Source organism: Lineus longissimus, chromosome 15, assembly GCF_910592395.1.
Source record: "Lineus longissimus chromosome 15, tnLinLong1.2, whole genome shotgun sequence".
NCBI lineage: Eukaryota > Metazoa > Nemertea > Pilidiophora > Heteronemertea > Lineidae > Lineus > Lineus longissimus.
The window spans coordinates 10,293,966-10,315,479 of record NC_088322.1 but is presented as its reverse complement, the minus strand read 5'-3'; the positions used below and the strand labels follow the sequence as shown (position 1 = coordinate 10,315,479).

At 42.7% G+C, this 21,514-nt stretch overlaps 1 protein-coding gene across 1 annotated transcript; it reads right to left on the bottom strand.

The window, feature by feature from the left end:
• Window positions 1-302: 302 nt before the first annotated feature.
• Window positions 303-21,248, bottom strand: LOC135499417 (twitchin-like). Its single transcript, XM_064790161.1, has 30 exons — window positions 20,999-21,248; window positions 17,870-18,145; window positions 17,236-17,505; window positions 16,467-16,772; window positions 14,091-14,393; window positions 13,763-13,877; window positions 13,437-13,609; window positions 12,725-13,315; window positions 12,073-12,375; window positions 11,557-11,844; window positions 11,024-11,299; window positions 10,302-10,589; window positions 9,798-10,091; window positions 9,328-9,630; window positions 8,869-9,171; window positions 8,433-8,720; window positions 7,169-7,456; window positions 6,713-7,015; window positions 6,121-6,423; window positions 5,656-5,949; window positions 5,218-5,487; window positions 4,523-5,104; window positions 3,819-4,121; window positions 3,210-3,509; window positions 2,956-3,070; window positions 2,448-2,620; window positions 1,506-2,096; window positions 886-1,188; window positions 449-742; window positions 303-346 (listed from the first exon to the last, which is right to left on the bottom strand). Exons 1-30 carry the CDS (start codon window positions 21,240-21,242, stop codon window positions 303-305), a joined length of 8,784 nt encoding a protein of 2,927 aa, XP_064646231.1. The 5' UTR covers window positions 21,243-21,248.
• Window positions 21,249-21,514: the final 266 nt, after the last annotated feature.

Here is a 21,514-nt window from a genome sequence, read left to right as displayed (position 1 = left end):
TGAGCCATCATCCTCATCATCAACATCATTCACAGTCAGTTTATAGGTGGCGCCCTTGGCCTCCATCTTGTATTTCTTGCCGGGAGCGAGCAGTTTGTTGTCTTTGTACCACTCGACGTCGATGTTCTCTTTGTTGAGTTTACATTCGAAGGTGACTGTCATGGGCATTTTCTTGACCTCTGCATCTTCGAGTGGTTTGATGATCTTCAGGGGTGTTTCTATGAAATACACCGACGGATATCTTAATTAGTTTAACATCTCCCCAAAATATTGAGTGAATTCAATCAGATGACTGAGAACATTCAAGTTCTTGAGGAGCTCTCTTTGAAATCCAGTGGTGAAAAACCTGGTGTGAAGATCAAAATGTCGAGAAGACTGCGGGGAATAGAGGAAGACATTTTGTGACATCTACTGACTAGACAATTTGATGTAGCTTTGTTACACTTACCATATTTGGCAACATCAGATGGCTCCGATGGCTTGCCAGGTCCAGCCTTGTTGACAGCTGTCACCCTAAAGATATAATCCGTCTCTGGCTTCAGGCCCTTAACAGTGTGCTCTGGGTTTGGCACAGTGAAATCGGCGTTGACGACAGACCATTCATAGTCCTGGGGTTTCTTCATCTCCATGATGTAGTTGACTATCGGGCTTCCGCCATCATCTTTGGGTGGCGCCCAAGTCACGTGGGCAGCATCGGCAGTGATCTCTTCCACAACGGGTTTACCCGGTTGACCTGGAACATCTGTAATAGGGAGGGAAATTGTTATTAGAGATCAAACTATTTCTGTTGAATCAAAGCCTTATATGTTTCTTGTTATCTCTACCAATGATCTTTGGAAACTCAGCAGGAGTGCATTTGTATTACAGAATACAACATATACATACCGTAAGGATCCTTGGCTTTGATTGGTCCAAGAGTCTTTGACGGTGGGCCGACACCTTCAGCATTCTGTGCGCTGACCCTAAACTCGTACTCCTGGTTCTCTGTAACGTCGGAATCGGTGTAGGCCAACTCGGGCACTGGTTCCCTGTTCAGCTTGATCCACTTGGTGCTGTAGGCCTGTCGGCGCTCGATCACGTAGCCAATGATCGGGGTGCCACCGTCGTACTCTGGTGGTTCGTAAGCGATGGAGATCTGGGTCTTGCTGACATCGGTTGGGCGGAGGTTCAGTGGTGGACCAGGAAGATCTGGCAAGGAAAACGAAGTGTCATTTTTTGAGTGAAATAGTCCCCAAAAATCTGCATTTCAAAATATTGGTTACTTTTTGAAGAATGAGTCTTCCTTATACTTTCCGTTTAACCTCAGGTTTATTTTTTCTTAACACTCCAACGTCACAGGACACGAGTAAATGTTATTCTCAAACAATTCATTTTTTCATATCGGCAAATTACTGACTGACTTTGTTTATAGAAATGACTCCAAACATTCAAACCAATTTTATAAGAAACTCAAAATCATTGCTTAAGATTTTTCTACTGGGACTATCAAAGTTTATGCTACTCACCAAATGGACTCTTCGCCTTGACTGGTTCTGGGAGTTCTGCAGGTTTGCTCTGCCCTATCTGATTCTCAGCAATCACTCGGATGTAATACTCATTGCCTTCAATCAGTTTAGTCAAAGTGAACGCCAACTCAGCAGGTTTTACTTTACCCGCATTGGCCCAAGTGTTCTTCTTGGCGTCACGTTTCTCGATAACGTAACCAGTAATTGGTGAGCCACCGTCATCCTCTGGTACCTGCCAACTGATTGCGATGGATTCCTTCTGGACATCTGTAACTTTGAGCTCGCGTGGAACGGACGGTACGTCCTTTACGACGACCTCAAATTCTTTGTTAGCTGTTCCGACAATGTTCTGCGCCGAGACAAGGTAGACACCGGACTCCGTCCTGTTGCAGGGTTTCACGGTAATCATGGACGATTCACCCTCACTCACGATGGTGATGTCACCGGAGGACGTCAACGTTTTGTCATTGAGTGACCATGATACAGTTGGTTGCGGCTTCCCAGTGACCTTGACTGGAATGGACAAGGTCGAACCAGCACGCAGACTCTGAGGCTCCTTGTATTTCTTGTCACAATCGATGACCGGACGAACTAGAAGAGGAAGAGAATTTATTTTTTAGAAATTGAGAAATAATATGCCAATGTTTATATTGTGATCTTCTTCTCTTTCTCAAGCTATATTTTCTAGGCAAATAGGCCAGGCCCATGAATTGACTTTGGGGCAATTACTTTCACTCGAGGTAAAACATTTACCTAAAGTTAGTGATCATTATCGCACAGGACCTACAGACACTCAGATCCTAGTTTAAAGGTATATTCAAAGGACTGTAAAGTCAAGAAATACTAGTCCAAAACCCATCCTGGTTTACAGAGAAATATAAAGCTTCGTTCAAACTCTGTAATTCCTTTAAAGAGCAGACAGAGTATTTAAGAGGAACCTACCATGGACAGTGACCTTGGCTGACGAGTCAACGCTGCCAATGATATTGGATGCCTCACACTTGTACGTGCCATCATCCTTGGGTTCTGTTTCTTTGATGTTGAGAATGGCCATCTTGTCCTTGCGGGTCATCTCGTATTTCTTGCCTGGGGTGATCTGTTTCCCATCCTTGTACCTGAAAAAAAAAAATTGCGGATTATTTGTATATTTGGGTAAAAATTTTCACTTTCACTGATTTGTAATTCTACTTACAGAGTTCTATTTTAAAATGATATATTTTCTTATTCTTAACTGGTCCCCTTCCGACCTTAGTGGCAGATGAGCTTTCATTTCGACACACCACATATGGCACAAAAGTTCACTTCATAAGACCGTAAAATATATCAAGATTTTTATTTCCAATCCATGACCCGAGGTAAATTGCTTTACACATCCTTTCAATAAGAAGATACCACCAATTTTTACATCCTTCGAGTAAGAAGGTACCGCTATAAATATTTTAAGTCTTACCATTTGATTTCAGCATCTGGCTTCCCCATCTCAATATCACAGTCAAGCTTGGCCACCTCTGGCGAGATGACGGTCACATCCTCGAGATTGTGGCTGATGGAGGGTGCCTCGCCAACTGGAACAAACAATGGATAACAATTATGGTCATGAAAATTATCGTACAGAGTGTATTGCACAATGAAATGAGAGGTATGGAGGCCCTTTCCTATGATTGTGTGGGTGCTTTACCAAAAATCACTCAGTTGAGAACTTACCTAGAGGTTCCTTGATCAAGATGGGTTCACTCTGTGACGGCGGGCCCTGGCCAACCTTGTTGACAGCACTGACTCTAAAGACGTACTCAGAATCCGTCTTCAAGCGTTTTACAACGAACGTGGTATCTGTGACTGTGTCGTCGTTTCCTATCGCCCATTTGGCTCCATCCTTGAGCTTGTATTCGATGACGTAGTTGGTGATGGGCGTTCCACCATCATCCTCTGGTGGGGTCCAGGAGAGTTTGATGGACGTGTTGGTGATGTCGCTAAATTGTGGGATGCCAGGGGGTCCAGGGAGGTCTGAAACAAGGATGCTTGTCATTCAAAGACTGACAACAAAATGAGCAATTTATATTCTTTTCATACATGTATAATGAACAAGTGATAATCTTGTTGGAAAGCTGACAATCTGAATGTACCGTTTTTGTTGTGGCAGACTTCATTACTGGGAATATTTTCCCAAAACTTTCTCAAACAAGCTGATACTAATTTCATAAGGATTATAAGACCACAACCTCTGCCCCTAACTCGACCTTTCATCACACTACTACATGCAACTACAGAATGGTGAAATCATCATAAAAAACTCCCATCTTTTTCTTAACTCACCCCATGGGTCCTTAGCCTTGAATGGCTTGGAGGGCGAGCTTGGCGGACCGACTCCAGCCTTGTTCTCAGCCATCACACGGTACTCGTACTCCATTCCATCAGTCAGGTCCTCATCCTTGAATGTGAGTTCTGGTATAATGTTCTTGTTGACCTTGGCCCATCGAGTACTAGAGGTCAACTTGCGTTCCAGGTGATAGCCGATGACGGGAGAGCCGCCATCTTGGAGTGGTGGCTGCCAGTTGATGACGGCAGATGTCTTGAAGATGTCGGTGATGGTGGGGGCTTCTGGTGGCCCGGGTGGATCTGTTGAAGAGTTTAACACAAAATGATAACAGCCCATGAATGATACAATGGCACCAAGCATGCCAAAAACAATTACCTCTATCACCTAGATGTATTTAGACGTTTTTCATGATCCCAACTTTCATAAAAGCACTTAGAACTTGTAGAAATTACCAAAGGCAACAAATGCAATTGCCTTCATACATTTAAACTTAAGTTGTGCCTTTCAAGATTTCTTCTTCATGCCCTTCAAAACATGACACAGAAAACCTTCTTATATCATAATCGGTATCAACAATTTCTAACTTGTCAGTGCCAATTCATTCAAAACAATCAAATAAAATCATCAAGGATCCTTGCGAGACATCATAACCTCCTAACTGAGATGTCCATTTCCTAACTAAAAGCAAGAAACTACTCACCGAAGGTCCACTTGGCAGTTATTGGAGCACTCTCAACTGGTTCGCTCACACCGACGTCATTCTCAGCCGAAACTCGGAAAACGTACTTATTCTTCTCGATCAACTTGTCGGCAAGTGACGTCAATTCCTTGGTCGCCGTTATCTTATTCCAGGACTGGCGGTTGATATCACGCTTCTCAACGATGTAGCCAGTGATTGGTGATCCACCGTCGTCTTCGGGTACGTCCCAGGTCAATCTAGCAGATTCTGGCGTGACCTCGGGTACCTTCAAGTTACGTGGTGGCGAGGGTTTGTCCAAGACGATGACCTTGATAGTATGAGTCAAGGTATCGAACTTATTCTCAATCGTCACTTGGTAGTCTCCGGCGTCCTTCCTCTCGGCACGACTGATTGTCAGGGCTGTCATACCGCGGATAGTCTCAATCGTGATGCGTTTAACATCAGAGAATTTCCCATCATTGAACGACCAGTTGACCTCAGGAACCGGACTTGCCGCGAAGGGGATCTGCACGATCTTTGAGGTGTTGGCTTTCATTATAATGGTGTCCTTGAAATCTTTGTCAAGTTTCAAAACTGGAGGAACTGAAAGTCACAAAAGAAAACAGTGAGGAAAAGAGTTTTTCTTTACCATCGTCTTATCAAATGATGAGCTGTAAAGTGCATTGAACAACTAGCAGAATGTTGAGTTCCCTTACCTTCAATCATGAGTCCAGCCTCTGACTTGAGGTCTGCCGTGACAGCGATGGTATAGTCACCATCGTCCTCATCTGTGACATCATCGAGGAGCAGGCGATACACGCAGTCCACATTCTCGATACGGTACCGCTTGTCTGAGATTGGCTTGCCATTTTTCAACCATGTAACGTCAACGCCAGCTTTGTTGAGCTCACACTCGAAGGTGGCTTTGCTTGGGAGTTGCTTGATGTTGATGTCTTGTAGTGGTCGAATGATCTTGACTGGGATCACTGAAAGAAAGGACAGGAAGAAGAAAATTTAGTGATGGATATAGATATAGCTGGATGTTTTGAACACTTCCAGTTTGTTTACTTTGCAAAGCCTTTATAGAATGCCATTTCAGCTCAATTTTCTTGGGCAAATTTAAACTGAACAGACAAGAGGAAACCATAACCTACCATACTTGGCCACATCGGATGGCTCCGACGGCTTCCCTTTTCCTGCCTTATTCTCTGCGGTCACCCTGAAGATATAATCCGTCTCCGGCTTCAGACCGTTGACAGTAAACTCTGGCATCGCCACGGTTAGATCAGCGCTGACCGTCGACCATGTTGTCTCGTTAGGCTGCTTCATCTCAACGGTGTAGTTCGTGATGGGGCTGCCCCAATCATCTTGAGGTGGTTTCCATCGGAGGGTGGCGGAATCGGCCGTGATGTTCTCTACGACCGGCTTGCCAGGTTGGCCGGGCACATCTGAAAGAAGTTTAGGCAATCATATCAAACATATTTCATGGTAATGTGTAGAATTTCTAAAAGTTTCTCGTGGTGTTTACTTTGGAATGATCACCTTTCGATAAGAAAGCAAAAACATTGATTATATTTACGTGAAAATGTTTTAAAAGGCAAGCAAAATTCAGTACTGACCATAAGGGTTCTTAGCTTTGATTGGTCCAATTGTATCACATGGTGGTCCCTGTCCCTCGGCATTCACAGCCGAGACACGGAACTCATACTCCTGATTCTCAGTCACGTCTGCGACATCGAAGGCCAATTCAGGAACTGGTTCCTTGTTCAGCGTCACCCAACGGGTACTGGTAGTCTGCTTGCGCTCGATGATGTAGCCGATGATTGGAGTGCCGCCATCTTTCTCTGGTGGTTCCCAGGCAAGCGAAATCTGGGTCTTGCTGATGTCAGTCAGGTGTAGGTTGATTGGTGCAGTTGGAACATCTGAAACAACAATTTTAACAATATTTTTGAGAAGAAAAAACAGTGCTGATTTTATAAGAATCACAGTGGGATAAAAGGAGATTAGATGAAATGGAGTTTCTGTTATTTTTAGAATCAAGTGATAGAATCACAAACAACTTTTCTGAAAACAAAACCAAACTGTCAAAACAGTGATTAAAATGGAAACAGAAGGCTGATTGATTTTGAAAATGTTCTGTCAGAAAACAGGACTGGTTTGAGTTTGAGGTAAACGATAGAACTATTTACTGAGCAATTCAGTCCAACTCACCAAATGGACTCTTAGCCATGACAGGCTCAGTCAATTCCACTGGCTCGCTCACACCAATAGCATTCTCAGCAGTCACCCGGAAGAAGTACTCATTGCCTGTGATCAGTTTCGTCACGTCGAAGGTCAAGGTTTTAGCGTCAACTTTTCCCGCCTTAGACCAGGTGTTTTTCTTGGCATCACGCTTCTCGATTATGTATCCAGTGATCGGGGAGCCACCATCGTCTGCTGGAACTTTCCAGTTGACTGTGATGGATTCTTTTTGGACATCTGCGACAGTTAGGTCTTGTGGTGGGGATGGTTTGTCTGGAAAAGAAAAAGTTATTGACTGGATGTTGTTATGTGTCCTAACTTCTCAGAACTGCCATAACTTGCAAAATATGTCTTTAAAATGTTGTGTTTTTTTCGAAATCTAAATCATCAAAAGTCAATAGCCAGAAAATAAGGAACCAAACGTACCTTTAACGATCAGCTCAAATTGAGCATTCGCTGTCCCGACAATATTCTCAGCCGACACGACATACAAGCCAGCATCCTTCCTCGTCACCGTCTTCAGGGTGATACAAGTCGTAGTCTCGCTGACGTCTATCTTCATCCGGTCGGTGTTCTTGAGGGGAGCCTCGCCCATGAACCAAGTTGTCGTCGGTACGGGGAGACCGTCAACCTTGACGGGGATGATCAGGGTAGTACCAGCATTCAGGGTCTGTGCCTCCTTGAACTTGGCCTCGTAGTTGATTGTTGGTTTGACTGGAAAGACGGAAAAATTACCAAAGTTAGCTCAGACTTATGATAATAGTAATCTGCCAAAGATTTCTCACAACTCTATGACTTCGAATTCTTGAAGCAATGTCTCAAGAGTAGGTGAAGAGAAATTTTCAACAAAATCAGTGTTGGTCATACTGATTTCTCACAGCTCTATGACTTCGAATTCTTGAAGCAATGTCTCAAGAGTAGGTGAAGAGAAAGTTACAACAAAATCAGTGTTGGTCATACTGATTTCTCACAACTCGATGACTTCGAATTCTTGAAGCAATGTCTCAAGAGTAGGTGAAGAGAAAGTTACAACAAAATCAGTGTTGGTCATACTGATTTCTCACAACTCTATGACTTCGAATTCGTGAAGCAATGTCTCAAGAGTAGGTGAAGAGAAATTTTCAACAAAATCAGTTTTGGTCATACTGATTTCTCACAGCTCTATGACTTCGAATTCTTGAAGCAATGTCTCAAGAGTAGGTCAAGAGAAAGTTACAACAAAATCAGTGTTGGTCATACTGATTTCTCACAACTCTATGACTTCGAATTCGTGAAGCAATGTCTCAAGAGTAGGTGAAGAGAAATTTTCAACAAAATCAGTGTTGGTCATACTGATTTCTCACAGCTCTATGACTTCAAATTCGTGAAGCAATGTCTCAAGAGTAGGTGAAGAGAAATTTTCAACAAAATCAGTTTTGGTCATACTGATTTCTCACAACTCTATGACTTCGAATTCTTGAAGCAATGTCTCAAGAGTAGATGAAGAGAAAGTTACAACAAAATCAGTTTTTTGTTCATACTCACATTGACCACAGCACTAGAGCAATGAACGGACCAAGTAAATGCTAGTCACAACCCACATAACTTGACCTATTTCTTCCCGGTAACAAATCTCCATGACAAGAAGCTGTTGTAATGAAGAAGCAAATATCTGTTACAAAAAAGAGGCAGATGTTTATGTTCAACTTACCATGTACAGTGACCTTAGCAGACGTGTCAACAGTACCAATAATATTGGACGCCTCGCATTTATACGTTGCAGCGTCCTTTGGTTCGGACTTCTTGATCTTCAGCTCCACCATTTTGTCCTTGTGGGTCATTTCGTACTTGTCGCTCGGGGTGATCTGAGAGCCGTTCTTGTACCAGTGGATCTCTGCCTGAGGTGTGCCTGGCTCCATGTCACAATTGAGGATTGCCTCTGTTGGGGAGACGACGGTCACGTCCTCCATGCCCAGGCTGACCTTCGGGGCTTCACCAACTGAAAGGTTGAACCGGTATTGAAACTATGCCGCAAAACAGCAAACAGATATTTTCTAGCTTAAATAAAACTGCTTGTTTAATTGCATATGGTATATCCGACCTTTCTTAAAACATAATTAGCTTGACTGTTACATTGAGAAACTCACCTAGTGGAGCCTTGATCAACTGAGCAGGCGTATTCTGTGAGGGTGGTCCTTGTCCAACCTTGTTCACTGCACTAACCCTGAACACGTATTCAGAGTCAGTTTTCAAGCGTTTCACGATGAATGTTGTATCCGTGACTTTGTCGTCGTTACCGATGGTCCACGCTTTCCCATCCTTGAGTTTGTACTCTATGACGTAGTTTGTGATGGGGGTTCCACCGTCGTCCTCCGGTGGGGTCCAGGTCAACCTGATTGATGTGTCTGTGATCTCGCTGAATTGTGGGATACCAGGTGGGCCGGGTAAGTCTAAAATGAAAAGAATTGTCATCAGAACATGTATTTCAAGGAGTGAAAGCAATTTTGGGTTGGTGTTGTGTCTGTTGACACAGTAGTCAACAGGCGCACCACCGAAGCTATGGAGCTATTCCTGCTTTGGAAAATTCTGATCAATAATGAACATACCCCATGGATCCTTTGCCTTGAATGGTTTGGAAGGCGGACTGAATGGTCCAACTCCTGCCTTGTTCTCAGCAGCAACCCGGTACTCATACTCCATTCCCTCCTTGAGGTCATCATCCTTGAAGGTCAAGTCAGGGACGATATCCTTGTTGATTTTGCCCCAGCGGGTACTGGATGTCAAACGGCGCTCAATGTGGTAACCGATGATGGGGGAGCCTCCGTCACTCTCTGGTGGTTTGTAGTTGCAAACGGCTGATGTCTTGAAGATGTCTGTGATGGTTGGTGCATCGGGAGCCCCAGGAACGTCTGAAAAAAATTGCAATTTTTTATCCGTTATTTTTCAAAATAACCAAAATTTGGGAAAGCATCAAACTTTTACAGCAAAGTGAGCTTTGTGGATTGTACTGACAATCACTTTTAACAATGTTCAGCATTGTCAAGTGATCGGTTGAATTAAAGGTTGAATTTCTTACCAAATGACCACTTGGCCGTGATGGTCTTGCTCTCAACAAAGTCACTGGTCCCAACATCATTCTTCGCAGCCACACGGAACACATATTGGTTCTTTGCGACAAGCTTAGGGATGATGGCCTCCAATTCGTTGGTGGTAGTAACGGCTGAGTAAGCAGACTTCTTGATGTCGCGTTTCTCGATGATGTAGCCTGTGATAGGAGACCCGCCATCGTCCTCTGGGATGTCATATTTGATGTGGGCTGATTCGGGCGTGACCTCGTCAACTTCAAGGTTCCTGGGTGGAGTCGGCTTGTCTGCAAAAATTATAAGAACTATTATACTTTTCTGTAAAATAATAATGGTGGTCCACATTTTTTTGGAATGAGAGTTTTTGTTGAAGTACAAAGATGTATACAACTGTGTGGAGTTGACAATAGCTTCCCACTAACTAAAACTTCTTCTGATTTCAGGCACTGGTTTCCAGCAGATGAGAGTTCCAGTCTGTAACAGACTGACCAACTTACCTAAGACAATCAACGTTACCACCACATTTGTACTTCCGAAGTCGTTCTTGATGGTGAGATGGTATTCTCCGGCATCGGGACGAGTGACCTTGCCAAGGGTCAAGGCCGTCATTCCAGGGATCGTCTCCGCCTTGATGCGTTTCTCATCAGTGAATGCACCATCGTTGAACATCCATTTGACCTCTGGCATCGGGCTGCCTTCAAATGGAATCTCCACAATCTGTGATTTGCCCGCATGAAGTGTAATTGTGTCTTTGAAGTTCTTGTCTAGCAAGAACTTTGGTGGAACTGCAATAGAATGGGATGCATGTACATACTGCTGCTGTGGCATAATTAAACCAAGGGAAATTCATTTTCTGTACAATAGGCATATAATAAAATTGAAGTATCAAAGTGAAAGACACTCTCTTTATCACATAAACCTGTTTTTTACTACACAACTGAAATTTCTCGTGTTATGTGAGAGATAACCAGACCCTCCCAGGAAAACGCACCCTGTCTGAGTCACCTACCGCTCTGTATCATATGAGGAGCTGTTTGAATTGGAATCAAACCCAAATCCTCAGAGGCTACAGATCATGAGAACAGAGAACAAAATTTCCTTTATCACCTTTATCAATTTCAAATACCAACTCTATCAACAGCGTAATTCTGACAACCCCTTTGAAATCCCACCTTGGAAATACATGTATTACTAGTTTGAAAAAATAAGGCAAAATTACCTTTAACGAAGAGGGCAGCAGTTGACTCGATATTCTTATCAACAACCTTGATCGTATAATCAGCATCATCTTCTGCCGTGATGTCATTGATTGCCAGACGGTAGACGTTACCAACAGCCTCCATCTTGTATTTCTTGCCAGGAGTCAAAGGTTTGCCGTTCCTGAACCACTGGACGTTCAAGTTCGATTTGTTGATTTCGCATTCGAATGTTCTCTGCGCGGGCAGCGCACTGACTTCTTGGTCAGTCAGTGGACGAATAATCTTGATGGGGATTTCTGGATGAAAATAAGTTAGTTTAGTCACTACTGTCTCACAAATAACCATGAGGAGAAGCAGCTGAACGAAGTAATCACTTTCATATGTAGCTAAGCTATCATGGTGCTGTTATTGAGTACAAAGTTGGTCCCTTAGCCTACATGTACCATACATAGTAGTATTATCATAGGGGTTTTAATATCCTCCCAAAAATACTAAAGAATTTCAATAGATTGCTGGTAGAAAGAGTTAAGTTTTATAGAGGGGAAGGGCTTACCATATTTAGCCAAATCAGATGGGTCGGATGGTGGTCCCTGTCCAGCTTTATTCTCAGCAGTCACACGGAAGATATACTCTGTCTCTGGAGTCAGTCCTTTCACAAGGTATTCAACTGACGGAACCTTGGTGTCAACGACAGTCCATTTTTTATCTCCAGGATGCTTCATCTCGACGATATAGTTAGTGATGGGGGCACCACCATCATCTTCTGGGGGCGTCCACCTCAACATGGCAGTTTCCTCTGTGAGGTCTTCAACGACCGGCTTCCCAGGTTTGCCTGGTGGGTCTGAAAGTGAATCGAATGGCCATCTCAACTTATGCAATATCTCCCTTATTCAATAAAGATATCTCGTATCACCACATTTATAGTCAAAATCTTTAAAAAGTGTCCAAGATTCACTACCTGTCATGAGAAGAACCCACTTCCAAAATAGCACGCATAGAGCTTGCCCAGAAGATCACTGCCAAGAATTAGCAAGGCATGTATCCATCTGGCAAATTTTATCAAACTTACCGAATGGATTCTTGGCCTTGATAGGTCCACAGACGTCAGACGGAGGTCCGACACCCTCATCATTCTCAGCCGAGATCCTAAATTGGTATTCCTGGTTCTCCGTCACGTCAGACACTGTGTATGTCAACTCAGGGACGAGGTCTTTGTTAAGCTTGATCCAGCGAGTGCTGCCAACTTGGCATCTCTCTACATTGTATCCCTTGATAGGGAGGCCACCGTCGTAGGTCGGTGGTTCCCACGTTAGGGTGATCTGAGTTTTTGAGACGTCGGTGGCTTGGACGTTAATCGGTGGGCCAGGAACATCTGAAAAGACAGCCAAAACAGTTGAAAGAAATGAAATCACTTGGCTGTGAGCTGGATTAGATTTGCACTCAAAATAAAATCACTTGTGAAACAAATGGTACCATCAGAAACTGCTGATATGAAAAGAACTTTCCTACAAACTGTCGTAGTACTAGTAGGTGATGACAATTCTTAACCTTATGGGGTCTCATCAGGGAAAACAGCTCACGCCTTATCTCACAGATTGCGGTTTAAGTTCCCAGTTGTATTCAATTCCAGACAAACACTTACCATATTTTAAAGATGAATCTTTAAAACATAGAGGAATAATCAATCAAACTTAGTGATATATTATAACGTTAGATCTTACCATAGGGGCTCTTGCAGGTCACTGGTTCCTTGAGCTCAACTGGGTTACTAGTCCCGATCTCATTCACCGCTGAAACTCGTACCAGATACTGGTTACCCTCAATCAACTTCTCAATCTTGCTTTTCAAAGTCTTCGCATCGGTTTTAACCGCCTCAATCCAAGTCGATTTCTTAATGTCACGGCGCTCGACAATATACCCGGTGATTGGTGCACCGCCGTCGTCTTTGGGGACGTCCCATTTGACTGCCACAGAGTCCCGTTGGATGTCGGTAACTTCCAAGTTCTGTGGTGGAGATGGCTTGTCTCTGACGATGCATTCAAAGTCAGCTTGCGCTTTTCCGGCAACGTTTTCAGCAATCACCATATACAGACCGCTGTCATCCCGAGTGACATTTTTAACTGTCAGTGTAGTAGAATGATCGGTGAATTCCAACTGGTGCGTCTTGGACTCGGTGATTGGCTGATCATTGTGGAACCAGGATGTAGTCGGTTGCGGGATGCCGTCGACTTCGACGTGAATCTTGAGCATGGTGTTGACCTTCAGCGACTGTGTCTTCTTCAGGGCATCCTCGTACGTGATAGTTGGCTTTTCTGGAAAAAATTCCACATGTGATTAGTTTGATGGAGAAAACAGGAAAACATGTTGTGACCAAATGATTTTCAACAAAAGAAAAGCAAGATAAACCGAGTATATTTGTCCAAGCATACTTACTGTGAATTGTGACATTGCCTGATGTCTCCACCGAGGCAATGACGTTTGTAGCCTTGCAGGTATACCGTCCTCCATCGGAGAGCTCTGTTTTTTTAATCTTCAGCTGGGATCCCTTTCCCTCGTGTACGATGTCGTACTTGTTTCCTTTCTTCACAAGCTGGTCACCCTTGTACCTGAAGAAAGAAAAGGGAGAGGTTTACAATCAAATGGAAGGAATTATCCAGCTATCAAGGAAGCAAGTCATCCCACCCCTAAAATAACAATTTAACATTTCATGATCTCACAAATTTCTGCCTCCTGGAGAAAAAATTATCTCGTCAACCTACCATTTGACTTCAGCTGCTGGTTTGCCAGGCTCAATGTCACAGTTCAACGTGGCGGTCTCGGGCATGACGACAGTCACATCTTCAATGTTAAGTGTGATCACAGGCGGTTCACCAACTGGAAAAGAAATCATCAGACATGAGCATTCTGTGCAATTCTCATCATGAATCTAATCAAAATCATGCAAGTTTGGTTTTTGACAATTCATTTTTTATGTGAAATGAAGTAAAGGCCTGAAACTTAAGCCAAACATCAATGTGCACAGTCATCACAGTTTTATTCATATTCACTTCTAAAGACTTAAATGACTTGTCGCAAGTCAACACTTACCAAGAGGTGCTTTGATCTTGATGGCCTCGGTCGACTGCGACGGCTCACCAACACCGACCTTATTCTCGGCACGGATCCTAAACTCATATAACTTATCGGTCTTGAGGCCAGGCACCGTGTACTCTAACTCTGGTACCTTATCCTTGTTGGCCCGGGTCCACGTTGGAGCGTCTTTGAGGCGGTATTCAATGACGTAGTTGAATATTGGTGTGCCGCCGTCATCTTCTGGTGGGGTCCAGTTGAGATGGATAGAGTCGTCGGTGACCCGACTGAAAGCGGGAATACCAGGTCGGCCGGGGAGGTCTGAAACGACGAGAGGATGAATGGTGATTTGAGATGAGAGATGATGATGTGGGCAAAAGGTGAGGATGATGGGTGAAAGAGATGATTTGCATTATGTAATGGCTAACAGTGTCAAGAAATGCAACAGAACCATGTGGCTGGTGACATCTGATCGAATTCCACCAGACGTCGTGAGTGGCCTGTGTCTATTGTGTTCTACAATGCCGTCAGCTATTACCTCATCTTTTGATAGAATTGAAATATATGCAGCCTTATTTTTCAAAAGGTTTATCCAACAGTCATATGTTATTGGCCATTTTCAGTTCTGAAGCATTCTTTGGATTACTGCAGCACAGGGTGTTGTTCTCATCATCTCAAGCTTTGGCCAATTTCACCAAACCATGTACGAATAGTCACAATAAAGGCTTCTATCATCATTTTCCAACAATACGAATTGAATCACGCAATATTTTCTACGGCTGAATGAAATGTTACGTTCTTTTCGATATGTCACTCCAATTTTCAGTTCTGAAGCATTCTTTGGATTACTGCAGCACAGGGTGTTGTTCTCATCATCTCAAGCTTTGGCCAATTTCACCAAACCATGTACGAATAGTCACAATAAAGGCTTCTATCATCATTTTCCAACAATACAAATTGAATCACTCAATATTTTCTACGGCTGAATGAAATGTTACGTTCTTTTCGATACGTCACTCCAATTTTCTTTAGTATACCACTAGACTATAAATCAGAGAACTGAATAAAACTACTAAGTTCATTCAAGTGTATTTACATGAAATTGACACAAAACACCCTAAAATATAAGTAAAGTCAGATGAAAGACATGTAGGGAGTTGCAAGACGTGAAAAAATAAAACTGGAAAATTTAAAAGTTCTATCGACACCTGTACTTTTCGTCAAACTGAAAGGTTGACCTTTATCTAAGGCCTCATGCATAAATAAAAGATGGGCACACATATATGTAAGACAGAGATTTAAAAAAAATTCAGTCAATTTCTCTATCACTATCACCTTTCAACTGTTCCCATGACCTACCCCTCACAGATCCTACTTTTTGTCTCCCCAAGTTTTTTTACCATTTTTGCAGCAGCCTTCTAAGCTGTGGACACATAATACAAGTCATTAAAATGACATTGCCTAAACTTTAGCTTTTCTTCAAAAAACTTCGTGAAAAGTGATTAGTAAGCATAATTAGCTCATTAGCTGAATAATTTTAGTACTTTGAAAGTACCAATTCTAATCAATTTTTCAATTTGTTCTCACTTTTTTTTTTGATGAACCCATACCTTGTATGAGAAACATTTCTATTCTTTTTTGTATGAATCCATACCTTGTATAGGAAACATTTTATTCTTTTTGTATGAATCCATACCTTGTTTGGAAACATTTTTTCCTTTTTGTACGGGAAATTTTTTATTCTTTTTTTTAAACCCATACTTTGTACGGAAAACTTTTTATTTACTTTTTATATCATTTTATTCTTTTCTGCATGAATCCACACTATATGTATCTATCTTTTTTTCTGTTTACCCATTCCGCAGTGCCCATCGTCTGGCAGAACAGGTCGAAAAACAAGATGTGGAAAAATATTCAATACGCATGACTTAAATTATCGAAAAGTCACAGCCTGAGTTTTAACACTGATGCTCATTGTTTTTCCCTCAGTAAGCATAGGCCATGAAAAATGAGAAAAGAAATGGGTAAACAAAGGAAAAGTACAACCAGTAGGAGTCCTGAAAAAAAAGCCAAATAGGAACCATCAGTTCGGTATCTACCAACATCATCTTTTTACGGTTAAAATCCCTAAGCTTGAAATGTAATCTTGCATTCCAATCTGTCAAAGCGTGTAGTCTAGTGTGCTACATTGCTGAGTGAAGTGAAGGTTGCTACAAAAGGTGCTCCGGGTCAACAACGCTCTCTTTTAAAGGTCAAATATTTCTTTCAATGCACAGCAATACTCATAATCTTTGATTGCTTCAACTGTTGCCCCTGATTTAGTTGGATGTGTGCGCAAAAACCGTGTGCCAGTGATGCAAGCTAGTAATAGTGTCATATTTAGGTTTCACTCACTCCATGGGTCCTTGGCGGTAAATGGTTTGGACGGGGGACTAGGTTCTCCTACTCCTATCTTATTCTCGGCACTGACACGGAACTCGTATTCCAACCCCTCGCTAAGATCTGTGACCTTGTACGTCAGGTCGGGAGTACGTTCCTTGTTCAGTTTCAGCCATCTTGGACCGCCGACGACGCGACGCTCAAGATGGTAGCCAGTGATCGGTGGACAGCCGCCATCGTCCTCCGGTGGTTGCCAAGCAACAACGCAAGATTCCTTGAAAATTTCCGAGATGATAGGGGCTTTTGGTGCACCAGGAACAGCTGCAAAAGAGATTCACATTTATTATAATTAAGGAAATAACTTTCATCAGAAACCTTAAAGCAAAAAACAACCATCCTTTGATGTCATATCAAATGGACCTCAATTTGTTAGACCTTATAGGTTTAGCCATTATAATGATACTATCAACAATAAAAGCTGGGCAGCGAAGTCATTCGGGCACCCATTTTTACTGGTCGTCATTCGAGCATCCGTACTTGACCCTTATGATGTCACCTACAAAGTACGCAATGTGTAGATAACGTCTTGGTGGACGTCAAGTCACCACACGTCAATACAGCCATTATTATGCCAATTACAAAGTGCACCCCATGGTCAGGTATGCAAATTTTACGTCTAAGATTGAGTCTTTTCCTGGTGTGTGTGATGAGGTCATTTGCCCGGCATTTATAGGTATTAAAGATGAGATATATCTTTCAAAAGTAATGAAAACTCGGCACTTGCCTTCAACTTTGAGCTTTCCAGTTGACCTCAGTGATCCCTCAATCACAATTGTATATTCTCCTTCGTCGATTCTCAAAGCGTCTTTCACCGTCAGACTGTGAGAGACACCCTCCGAAACCATATCAAACTTGTCATCGTGAAGTAGTTCGCGGTCGTGACGGAACCATTTGATATTGACCTTCGGCTTGGAAACCTCACAAACGAAAGCGAGGGTGTCGTGTTCACGGACGGTCTTGTCTTCGAGAGGTTTGACTAAAACTATGGGTACCTCTGTTTGGGGAAAAAAGAAGACAATAAAATTTTAATCTCAATTTAATCGGAAATTTGACACCCCAAATGTCAGCATGTCATCTAATATAGCATGTTTTCCACCCTTTAGTGTCCAACCACAGCTGCTCATGCATTGGAAAGTGGAAGCTTGATGAAACCATATAGGATGGGTGTGGCACTGGCTGAGCACTGGGCCAGCGATTTTTAAAAACAAAATGGATTGTTCAATGGTGCTGAAATGGATAGAATGAACCACAGATGAAATTAAAAAAAGACTCCACTTTAACATTACATGTAACAATATTTTGTCACCAGATTTTGGCGCATCCTGTAGAATCTGATACATTTAAAATGAAATTCTTACCTTCTACTGTAAGAGTGGCACTACTCTTCTTGTCGCTAGGCAACACAATAGTGTACTTTGCCTCATCATCAAGCATGCTCTTACTGATGCACAGCTTGTAGGTTGTGCCTTCCGATGTCATCTTGATCCTGTCATCTGCTCCAGGTTTCAGCGTGATGCCATTTTTCTCCCATTTGACCTTGACATTGGGTTTGGTGAGCTCGGCGGTGAATTCTACGTATTCCTCCTCCTTGACAGTCTTGTCGGATAGGGGGATGGTGAACTGAGCATCCACTTCTGCAGGTTGAGAATGATTTGAAGGTGAGAGAGACGGGCATCGCAGTTGTCCTTTATTTTAGATGGCATGCATTGTTGACCTCAACATCAGAGGTCTCGCTTAAAGTCAGAGATGTCAAGCCAGGTCATCATTGAGGTCAGAGTTGGCCAATTCTCAGAGAGGTCTTATTGATGTCCCCAAGGTCAGAGAGGGCAATCATGGTTCTAATCAAGATCAGAAGCAGTGTTGTCCTCAAGGTCCGATTGGGTATACTTAATTGTTCTCAGGATCTAACATAACAAGCATGGTTGTTCTCAGGGTTAGAGGAGACAAACCTGGTTGTCCTCAAGTTTGGAGAGGATAAGCATGTCCTTAAGCTCAGAGGAGTCAAGCCTTGTTGTCTTCAATGTCAAAGACAAATATGGTTGTCCTCATGGTCAGATAGGGAAGCGTGGTTGTCATTAAGGTCAGAGAGGACAAGCATGGTATTCTTCAATGTCAGAGAGAAATATTGTTGTCTTCAATGTCTCTGAGAACAAGTCCTCGAGGTCTGAGAGTACAAGGATTGTCTATAACGCCGTAGGAAACAAATTTGGTTGTTCGTAAGGTCAGAGGGGACAAGCATGGATGTTTTAGATGTCAGAGGAGAAATACATGGTCCTCTCTGACCTTAAGGACAAGGCTGGTTGTCCTTAAGGTCAGAGAGGAAAGCATAGTCCTCCTTATGGTCAGAGAGGACCAGCATGGTTGTCTTTAATGTCAGAGGTGAGAAGTCTGGTTGTCCTCGAGGTCTGAGAGAACAAGCATGGTTGTCTTCTATGTCAGAGGAGACAAATATGGTCGTCATTGGGTTCCGAGAGGACAAGCAAGGTCCTCTTCAATGTCAAAGGAGACAAATATGGTTGTCCTCAAGGTCAGAGGAGACAGATTTGGTTGTCCTCGAAGTTAGAGTTTGCAAACATGGTTGTCCTTGGTTAGAGAAGACAAGCATTGTTGTCTTCAATGTCAACAGAGAAAAATATGGTTGTCCTCAAGGTGAGTGGAGACAAATATGGTTGTCTCCAAGGTCAGACTGGGCAAGCACGATTGTCTTCAACATCAGAGGAGACAAATTTGGTTGTTCTTGAGGTCAGGTTGGTCAAGGTTGTCCAGAAGATGAAGTAAGAGGCGACAAACAAGGTTATTCTGATGTCAGAGAAAACAAATATGGTTGTCCACCAGATCAGTTTGCCAGATCCGCCAGATCAGGTCAGCATGGTCATCACAATCAGATGTGTCAAAACATGTCAGGGTAGCATGTAAGGACAATCAGATATCCACCTTGCTTTTTAAAGAGGCCTCAGTTTTCTCGTGGCTCAGTCTCTGGTCCTGGTTCAAACCCAAAGCAGGCCCCTAAACCCACAGCTTCAACTTCCAATGACTGGAGACAAGATCAGGGGCATGCGTCTTTCACTCAATGTGAACATTTTTTGGAATAACTGATAACTGGAATAGCAGTCCGGTTTGTCATTATCTGAACATGCAATAGTACTACAGGATGGGGGAATGAAAGACTTGAAGCTCCGCTGAAGTCCTGCTAGTTTCCTGTCATATGAATTGTAAATGATGTCCACAAGGAGGAGACTTACATAAACTGGCAGGGTCTTCACTACTTGCCTAATGCATCTGTTAGTGTGGCATAGATCGAGTTTGACTTGATTTAAGACAGTGGAGCTTTACTTTAACAAATCTACAGTTGATAAATTCTAAGGGATAAACAAAAGAGGTGTGCAAGGAATAAACAAGAATGCAGGATCATGCACTATGATATAGCTTTATTCAAAACATTGTATTCAAATAAATATACTCTGGTAAATATGTGGTGCCATCTCAAATAAATTGTACATGCAATGGTAAATATGTCGTGCAGTCTTATATAAATTGTATATGCAATGGTAAATGAGTGATGCAGTTATAAACATGGTACATGGGATGGTAAATAAGTTGTGGAATTGTACATGAGATAATAAATTATAAACAGGAGAGTACATTCGATTATAAACTATGAACAAGAGCAAAAAATATGGGTACATGCACACATCTAAAATTATTCAGTGGGTGGGTGGGTGGGTGGAAAGATGTGGGTCGGACCATGCAGGTTAAAAGAATAGAAAAGGGTTTTTTAATCCAGTTACTCTGAGACCTGACAGGAGTCGTAGTTCCCTGCTGGGAAGCAGCACCGGAATGTGACATGGATCTAAGACTGAGTTGCTGCCGTACAGGCCAACATAGGATTCTATTGTATCATATTATTTAATGGCATGGACTCTGTAGCTATAAATCCCTGAACAATGGTCCAGTTATTGTTCCAATGAGAAGTGCCGCCTTCTCAGCAGTTGCGATCACTCCTGATAGATCTCACAGTAGTCCTCATACAGAGACTATTTCAAAATTGCTTGACACCACAGGCAAGAGAATACAAGAGGGGAATTGGGATGAGGTGATGCAAATGCCTCTCTTAAAGAGGAGCGGATTGAAAGTTATTTTTATAGCTTTATTCGTCTTTTGTGGCCTCAAGTAGTTTTGAAAAACAGCCATGCCTAAACGCCACACAAACAAGCGTTTTTGTCACTGCGGCCTGAACAATCATTGCTGCAATGAACGATAAAATGATTGCTTGTATGCAGGTATAATCACTGGGCAGGCTTAGATATTGATAGCAGGTCAGTGATCACTAACGCTGCAAACAAGGGACTTTTTTACATGTATTTATCACAGGTCGGAGCGAGCCCGTTTGTAGGGCACTTAAAAAGTGACAAACTAAACAGTGTCCTAGGGGTTCTCCTCGCATGCAAGAGATGCCGTCAAGGCAGACGTCAACCATGCATACATACCCTGCACTTTGAGCTTTCCCGTGCTCTTAAGTTGGCCCACAACAATCGTATACTCGGCCTCATGGTCCAGCTGAGCATCGGTGATTGTCAAGTAGTGTTTATTCCCGTCCATCTTGACGGTGAAATCCGCAGAGACATCCTTGCCGTTTTTCTGCCACTTCACTGGGACATCAGGTTTCGAGAGTGTACACTCGAATGTGACATTCTCATGTTCGTAGCACTGTTTGTCTTTCAATGGTATCATGATTTCTATTGGCTCTTCTGAAATTGTCAATACAGCAAAAAAATGTGACCTCAAATGGCTCTAATTACAATGAATACAGGTTACCAGATTACATGCGCTCTAAATTGGGATGCTCAGAGACAACTAAAAGAACATCTACAGTCGTCCTTCAGTCATCTTGGCAAACGATGGAGTCTCTAGGCCAAAACGAATGCAATACCTCTCATATCACCTAAGAGCAGAAATGCTCCCTGGAGAATTACAACTCCAAGTGCTGAACATATGCTAAACAG